The following is an 8,772-nucleotide window of genomic DNA, read 5'->3' as shown; positions in this document are numbered from 1 at the left end:
CCCAGTACCCACTTAAAGCCAGATAAACAAAGTGGCACATGCATCATGAATCTGGAGTTCATTTTCAGTGACTAGATGCCCTGGCATGCCCATTCTTTCTGTGTGCCTTCTATCTCACAAAAAGAAAGAAAAAAATATTTAAAAACCTGGAATTCACTCTGTATTCTCAGGGTGGCCTCAAACTCATGGCTATCCTCCTACCTCTGCTGGGATTAAAGGCATGCATCACCACACCCAGCTGGAAGGGAGAATATTTATGGAGTGCTTGCCATTAGTCAGATACCACCAGTCTCTGCAAATGTTATTATTTGTTTTGTGGGTGTGTGTGAGATGTGGGGGGAGGTGAGTTGTGCTTGTGTATGTGCATGTTTGTATATGTGTGGTGCATGTGTATATGCATGTTTATGTATGTGTGGTGCATGTGTATGTGCATGTTTGTGTGTGTGTGGTGCATGTGTATGTGCACCTGAAGTTTTAAAGTAAGAAAACAAAACAACCGAGCAATACTAAATAGTCTGTAAGTGTGTTTTACTAGTTGTTTCTTATATGACTGTCATAATTTTACTGCGGAAGGGGTTCAGTTGTGACTTAAAGGAGTCAAAGCTGTGTATTGAATTACAGTCTCCTATCTAAAGCTCCAGAGAAACCAACAGAAGTAATGTTTTCATTGCACCTAACAGTTCTTTTCTTTATTCCTGGCAAAATTGGGGTCTGGGAATGCCAGTTCTTGGGAATTAAGAGGAAAATTGCCAGGCGTGGTGGTGCACACCTTTAATAGGAGGCCAAGGTAGGAGGATTGCCATGAGTTTGAGGCCAGTCTAAGACTGCAAAAACCAGAAGAGAGATTGAGAGAGAGAAATGTGTGTGTCCCATAGCAAAGTGGCAGGAGTTCTGCTGTTTCCTAAGGGCTTCCGTGGGGGGGGGGGGGGGGCGGGGTGTATTTTGCTGACAGTGAGCCATGCTTCTGATCTAGAACCCAAAGTAACAGTCAGTTCTTTGCCTTACAACCCCACCTGGTGGAGAGTACAGTTTATCTGCGCAAACAGGTTCTGAAGGCAGGTGACCTGAACCTGTGAACTACACTGCAGTGCTTTCTACCGGAAACCACTTCTCTTCAACATGGACTATGCTCCCTCCTTTTGTTTTGCAGGGGAGACAGATTCTCCATTATCCCGAGACTGGAGGCCAGGGAGTCCCAGAACCTTCCTGGAGACCTCATGGGAAGAACAGCTGTTGGAACAACAAGAACATTTAGAAAAAGAAATGGAGGAAGCAAAGAAGATGATATCAGGACTACAGGTAACTCCCTGACAGCTTGTCCTTGGTGCACCTGTCTATTATTTTATGCTGTTAGCCTCAACTAAAAATTCCTGATTGCAGTTTTGTATGAGGTCAGAGTTTAATGTGGAGATTAGATAGAGTAAAATTCTATGTTTGTGAGTGCTTTAAATGGGCTTCGCGGACTCTTGTTTACCGTGCAGCTGTTAGGATTTCTGTAAACTCAAGAGCCCTTGCCCACTCCTACCAAGCCCTTACTCTGATTGCTTCACAGGTGGGATTCACTCTTTTGTCAGGCTGCAAGAACAGCACAATGAATAGTTCAAAGTTCTCTCGCAAGAAACTGTCTCGCAAGAAAAGGTGGTAGAGGCAGTCATGCCTCCAGGTTTCCATTTGAGTCTAGCTAAGGGATTTAGCTCATTTCTAGCACATTTACAAGCAGATGCCAAGACCCAGTGATCAGGTGTCAAGAGGTTTTCCTTGAGCCACAAAACCCTTTCATTTTTCCTATACCTGTGGGATCAGCTTGGCAAATCTCACAGACAGGCTGATCCACTTGACTTAGTGCCCTCCCTCATGACCCCTTTATTCTTTGTGTGACCACCTCTGTTTGGGGAAGCCCTTGTAGTGTGCTGATGACCCTGAAATTGCCTAGGAATATTCCTTTCTGTTTGCGCTGGGAACTGCACTGCTTCTGAATTGTGAAATATTTATGGACACGTAAACAAAGCCCACATTATGTGTGTGGCTTTGGCAGCCAGCCTGTGATGGAGGGTGTGCTCCTAGCCAGCCAGCAACAGAGCAGGGTGGGGACACAAAGGGTCCCTAAAGAAAAAAAAGGAGACTGGTGCTTGGGTAAAATAATTTGCATAATGCCTGCCTTAGGAACCAGAAAGGGTTGGAGGAATGTTTACAGCCTAACATTCCAAAAGAAAGTTGTTGGTTTCTGCTCCTTTGCTTTGTGTTTTGAAAATATCTTATGAGGCCCTTTAGATCATGTTTTGCCACTTCCATTAAGGAATACCTTAAAGTTTCTTTCTATGTTTTGTTTTCCTCCTCTAAGAAGAAACATTCCACAACCTTGAAATTACATATACCTAACCAGGTTTTTCTCAGAACAATGTGCATCATGTGAATATGGATACTTATCTCTCAGTTTGGAAGAAATCCAGTACCAGATGCAATAGAAAAAAAAAATAATAATAATGACAGGCAGAAAGTCAGCATCTTCATATTCCCCCATGAACAAAGGAGTTTTAATTCACAACCACATGATCACAATGAGAATTCAGTTCTATTGTAGAAGACAAAAGATCTCAGTATCCACCAAGCTTCCTAACTCTCAGTGATGAACAAGTTGTATGCTAAGCCACAGCCAAGATTTATGACTTACTAGCATGCTTAAGCCCCTGGAACAATTTGCCAATAGAGTCCCTTTTTCCTATAATATTGCCCTTTGGCAACTCCTGCAGCCCTTCTTGCTAATGCCCACATAGGTAACTAAATTCATTTTTCTAAAATTTGATTATTAGTGTTTAGTAGATGAACCATTGGCTGATTTTAAAACATTCTTTGTCAACATTTATGATGAATTTGTGTTATATTTACTAAAATGGAATTTAACCTCTGAAACTCTTTCAAAATGAGACAGAACTGTAATATAAAAATATGGACAATTTTTTTTAGCCTTTCACTGAGCTGAAGTCTCTTAATACTTATCTGGACAGGCAGATCCAAATCTTGGAAGCCGTAAAGTATATGGGGGTGAAGAGGGTTACTTAATTTGCAAGTGTAGACGTATTGTCTTGGGAGAAGCAATGAGTATTGCTTCTTCAACTTCAGGGCAAAGAGGCCTCCCCTTTCTATTGATGAGTATGATAATGAAGAAAGACCCTGAAGTTGAAATGAATAATACCATCTTTGCAAAGATGATTTCCTCTTTCTATCCAGGTTGCCTCAGGGAGTAAAGGTGCAGAATCCTTAAACAAAAAGCAGAGAACCCCAAAACCTTTCATATCACTCATTATAATCCACTTCTTTCAGCCTGCACTGCTATTAGATCCCTTTCCAGTTGGTAACATGAAGCTTAAGCAGTTCCAGTTTGACATGTGTTTGGAGCCTGGAGAGATGGCTCAGCAGTTAAAGATGCTTGCAAAGTCTAAAAACCCTGGTTCAATTGCCAGTACCCCCGTAAAGCCAGATGCATAAAGTGGCACATGCATCTAGAGTTTTTTAAAAGTTGTAAGAGGCCTCAGTGTGCCCATTCCTTCCATCATTTCCTCTTTCTCTTACCTTCTGCTTGTGAATGAATATTTTAAAATGTATTGGCACACTTCTAAAGAGAAGGCTTTATATTGTCTTCTGGGGCCAAGTAGCCTACAGCAGAGGGTGTGTGTGTGTGTGTGTGTGTGTGTGTGTGTGTGTGTGTGTGTAAAGAAATGAAAGAGGAAGAGGCCTGGAGTATGGACCTCACAGGAGGAGTTAGACCCAAGGAAAGCCTGATGAGCTCTCCAAGAAGCAAAAATTGACAAGCTTGTATCTTTTGGAAGCCAGGTACTAATTTTTGTTTGGAATGAACTTAGTACTGTGGCTTGAATCTTGAATGTAAAATGGCCCGATAGCATTACTGTCTAGGTATGGGTTCTTCACTCGTCCCAGAGTGAAAGGATGAGAAAATGAGAGATAGTGAGGCAAAAGCTAGGTTGATTTAGCAAGAAGCTCTGAGGAAGGGTCCCAAAGCTGGCAGCCCTTTCTCTTTGGCTATGGTGTGGATTTTTTTTTTCTTTTATTTATTTGCAATCAGAGAGAGAGAGAGAGAGAGAGAGAATCAAAACAGAGAGAATGGGTGTGCCAGGGCCTCTAGCCACTGCAAACGAACATCAGATGCATGTGCCACTTTGTATATCTGGCTTTATGTGGGAATTGAACTTGAATCATTAGGCTTTGCAGGCAAGTGCCGTACCCACTGAGCCATCTCTCAAGCCCTGCATGTGGAGTTTTTTTAATTTTTAACTTAATTTTTTGGGTTTTCTAGGTAGGGTCTCACTCTAGCCCAGGCTGACCTGGAATTCACTATGGAGTCTCAGGGTAGCCTCGAACTCATAGCAATCCTCCTACCTCTGCCTCCCAAGTGCTAGGACTAAAGGCGTGTGCCACCACGTCTGGCTGCATGTGTAGTTTTTAATGGGTATCTGATTGGGTAGTCACAATTTGTGCGTGGGTTGGCTATGAGCAAGGGGCACATTGTCATGCCCATTTCCCCATCAATGCTTTTCATTGGACACACCCCATACGTGCACACTCACAACACACATACACACACACACACTTTTGTTCATGTGCTGCTGTAGGAACACTGTTTAGGTCCTCTGTCTATAGGCATGAGTGTAGAACAATAGGTTGATGGGTTCACTAGAAGTCCACTTGGCAGCTAATTGGTCATCCTGGGGAACTGTTCTCCTAAGGAAATGCAAACTTAGTATTCTTGACCAACCCCATGCCTCCACCAGAGGCAGGAAAACCTCACTGGGCAGGGGTGGAGGAAAGAAAGGGTGCAGGGGAGTACTCTGACATCAATAGGCCCAGGTGTTTGAACACTGGAGATACTGTCTGGGAACATTGCTAAACCCTTAGAGGTGGAACCTTGCTGGAGGAAGTGTGGATGGACCTTGAGGCTTTATAGCCTGGCCCCACTTTCTGTTAGCCCTGTGATTCCTGACTGTGGATGCAATGTGATCAATTGGCTTCCTTCTGCCAACGTGCCTTCCCTTCCTTGATGGGACTGTACTCCCTGGAACTGCAAGCCAGAGTAAATCCTTTCCTTCCTTAAGCTGCTTCTTGTATGGTATTTGGTCACAGCAACAAGTAATGTAACCAAAATACTTAGCAAACCCAGCTTGAGACTAAATGGTCTGGAGGGAACTTAAGTTTCTCTCTGCCTTTATGGTTTATCCAGGCCCTATTACTCAATGGATCTTTACCTGAAGATGAACAGGAGAGGCCTTTGGCCCTCTGTGAACCAGGAGTCAATCCTGAGGAACAACTGGTAAGCTCCCTGTTTTGTGACTGGATACTAAATCTGGCTTGTGTATGTGACTTCCTTTTAGCACTTCACTCTGCTGAGCTCACCTTGAAATGCTTTTTCCTGATTCTAGTTCATCCTGGTGTTTGCCTGATATTTTGTTTACTTAGTTATTAATAAATTTGTTGACAACCTTTTTGTACACAATGCGCCCCTGATCATAATCCTCTCGCATCACTCCTTTGTCCTCCTTCCCCATACAGTTCTACCAAACACCTTCTTATTTCCAACTAGTCCCTCTTGTTTTAATGTCATCATTTATTTTTTCACCCTCCATAATCCATGATATTGGCTGGCTCAGTATTATGTCGGTCTTAGTCAGATAATGACATCTGCTGTGTGGTCATGAATGCACTGGGCTCTATTGGAAGATAGGGCCAAAGCACTTCTTCCTATCCTTTGGCTTTTACATTCTTTCCGCTACCTCCTTTACAATGGTCCTTGAGACTTGGAGGGTGTGATCGTGATGTTTCATTTACTGCTGAATACTCCGCTGTCACTTCTCAGCACATTGATGAGTTGTGAGTCTCCTCAGTGATCACCCCCATCTGAAAAGAGAAGCTTCTCTAACCTGAAGTGAAAGCAGCACTAATGTATGGGTATGAACATAAATATTTAGAGAGCAATTTGGTGGGCATAATTTATTCATTTAGCCAAACATCATTAGTAGCTTTCTCACAAGGGTTTATGACATTCCCAGTCATGAGCTCTTCAGTACCAGGCATGAATTCCCTCCTGTGGAGTGGGTTTCCAATCCAATCAGAGAGCAATTGGTTGCCCTTATAATAGACATGTCACTATTGCACTAGTAGACACATCTTGCCTGCCTGGCCACTTGTGTAGCCTTCAGGGTCCACTGCTGGTTAAGACTGTTGATGACTTTTCTCCCCCAGCAGGCTGCATAGTATTTTCCAGCACTATGACAGCTAGTAAGCAGAGAGGAAACTTCCAGCTCTGACATTTTCTATTACTCTTCCTTGGATTCTTCAGTCAAAAACACTCAGTGAGTGCTGATTCTGTGTACTTGTTCAAGGCACTGGAGATAGGGTAATGTCCAAACCTAAGATCCTACCTGGAGTTTATGTTTAGGTCCTCTTTAAAGCTTCTCTTTTTCTGCACCTGGCATGATATGAGTATTCCTCAATGTTCCACTCTGGGCTTTCATTTGTCTTATAGAGTCACTGGGCTATATTATCTACCTTCACTCATTTCCTATGTGCTTCTCATAGCTGTATCACCAGCTCAGATCTCTGTACAGAATTGTAGATTTATTTGTGCAATGTGTGACTGCTTGCTGGCCATTTCCATTATTATGTCCTATAAACATCACAATTTCAGTGAGTCCTTAATTAAACAGTTTTTCTGTTCTCTACTCAACCACTAAAACTACTTGCCCTTTTGTAAATGTGCCCATATCTACCTGTTTACTCAGATGTCCCAAACAGAAATCTGAATGTGGTCCTTTCTGACCCTTCCTCCATGTGTTCAGTTACTGCATTTTCACAACCTCTCCTTAATCCATGAATCTAGCAGCCTCCTGACAGCTTTTCCTGGCTGTTGATTCCACTTCTAACATCTTTTGATTCATTTCCAGCAAAATAGTAAGAATAATTTAAGGCAAGCTTCATTTTGTTCCCCCTTTGAATAAAACTTTTCATCAATTCCCTACTGCCCTCATTGTCTTTTATGAACTTGTCCCTATTGTCCTTCTACAACTTCTCTTGCCTTTTCTTCTTCCCTTTACCCCATCTCTTGGTCCCAGCACATAAAACCTCACTCTGAACTTCATCCATGTTGCTTTATGTGATGCTTCCATCACATAACAGCAACAGCTTCCTGTAGCTTATGTTCATAGTATAGAACTCATATCTAGCCAGGCGTGGTGGTGCATCCCTTTAATCCCAGCACTCAGGAGGCAGAGGTAACAGGATTGCTGTGAGTTCAAGGCCACCCTGAGAGTACACAGTAAATTCCAGGTCAGCCTGGGCTAGAGTGAGACCCTACCTTAAAACAAACAAACAAACAAAAAACCCCCCAAAACAGAACTCATATCTAGAGATAATCAGGAAGTATTTGTTGAGTGAATGAACTATGAACTTGACCATATAGGTGTCTGACCATCTCTTTTGTCTTACATTCAGATCATAATCCAGAGTCGTCTGGATCAGAGTATGGAGGAGAATCAAGACCTAAAGGTAGGTGCTGGGAAGATGGCTCAATGGTTAAAGGCACTTGCTTGCAAAGCCTGCCAGCCTGGGTTCGATTCCCAAGTACCCCCCAAAAGGCAGATGTGTCTGGTTGTTTGTAGCAGCAAGAGGCCCTAGTGTGCCTATACTCTCTCGCAAATAAATCAATAAAAATGTTTTTAGCCGGGTGTGGTGGTGCACGCCTTTAATCCCAGCACTTGGGAGGCAGAGGTAGGTGGATCACCGTGAGTTCAAGGCCACCCTGAGACTACATAGTGAGTTCCAGGTCAGCCTGAACTAGAGTGAGACCCTACCTCGAAAAAAAAATGTTTTTAAAGACCTAAAGGTATGTTAAAATGTGTATATTTTATCCTTTGAAAATAATTATGAAAATGTAAGGCAGAATTGGGACAATTCTGGGCACAGAAAAGGATGAAAGGTCAGGAGATTAACTACATTTGCATTTTATATTTGCTTGGAAAAGAGAGATACATCTGAAATATGTCACAAAGGTGGACACCTTTTGAAGCAGTGCTAGGGAATAATTATCTCTGTTAAATATTTCTAGATTTTTTTGTTTGTTTTTTAATTTACAATGTAGGGTTTCACTCTAGCCCAGGTTGGCCTGGAATTCACTCTGTGTTCTCAGGGTGACCTCAAACTCACAGGGATCCTCCTACCTCTGCCTCGCGAGTACTGGAATTAAAGGCATGTGCCATCATGCCAGGCTAGATTTCTTTCCTTTTTTCTTTTTTAAGATTTTATTTTTATGTATTTATTTATTAGAGACGGGGGGGGGGAGAGAAGGGGCATGCCAGGGCCTCTAGCCACTGCAAATGAACTCCAGATGCATGTGCCACCATCTGCATCTGGCTTACATGGGACCTGCAGAATCAAACCTGGGTTCTTAGGCTTTGCAGGCATGCACCTTAACTGCTAAGCCATATCTCCATCCCTAGATTTCTTTTTTGATTAAGAGAAAATATGAATCTACTATCAGTGTTTCTTTTTGTTTATTTGTTTGTTTTTTTGTTTTTTGAGTTAGGGTTTCACTCTAGCTCAGGCTGACATGGAATTCATTATGTAGTCTTAGAGTGGCCTCGAACTCACAGTGATCCTCCTACCTCTGTCTCCTGAGTGCTGGGATTAAAGGCATGCACCACCATGCCCGGCCAGTGTTGTCATTTTTTTAATGAACATATCCCAGAATTCCTTTAGGTTAGTGGT

The 8,772-nt window shown here is 42.6% G+C and overlaps 1 protein-coding gene across 3 annotated transcripts in view; it reads left to right on the top strand.

The window, feature by feature from the left end:
• Window positions 1-8,772, top strand: part of Dixdc1 (DIX domain containing 1) — a 103,376-nt gene that overhangs the window by 70,569 nt on the left and 24,035 nt on the right. For all 3 annotated transcript variants that reach the window (XM_045144925.1, XM_045144924.1, XM_045144926.1), the window contains 3 exons: window positions 1,151-1,299; window positions 5,234-5,323; window positions 7,501-7,554. In XM_045144925.1, coding sequence (XP_045000860.1) covers window positions 1,151-1,299; window positions 5,234-5,323; window positions 7,501-7,554 — 293 coding nt within the window. The remainder of the gene's footprint in view (window positions 1-1,150; window positions 1,300-5,233; window positions 5,324-7,500; window positions 7,555-8,772) is intronic.

This window comes from Jaculus jaculus, chromosome 3, assembly GCF_020740685.1.
Source record: "Jaculus jaculus isolate mJacJac1 chromosome 3, mJacJac1.mat.Y.cur, whole genome shotgun sequence".
NCBI classification, from domain to species: domain Eukaryota; kingdom Metazoa; phylum Chordata; class Mammalia; order Rodentia; family Dipodidae; genus Jaculus; species Jaculus jaculus.
This window is presented reverse-complemented; position numbering and strand designations above follow the sequence as displayed.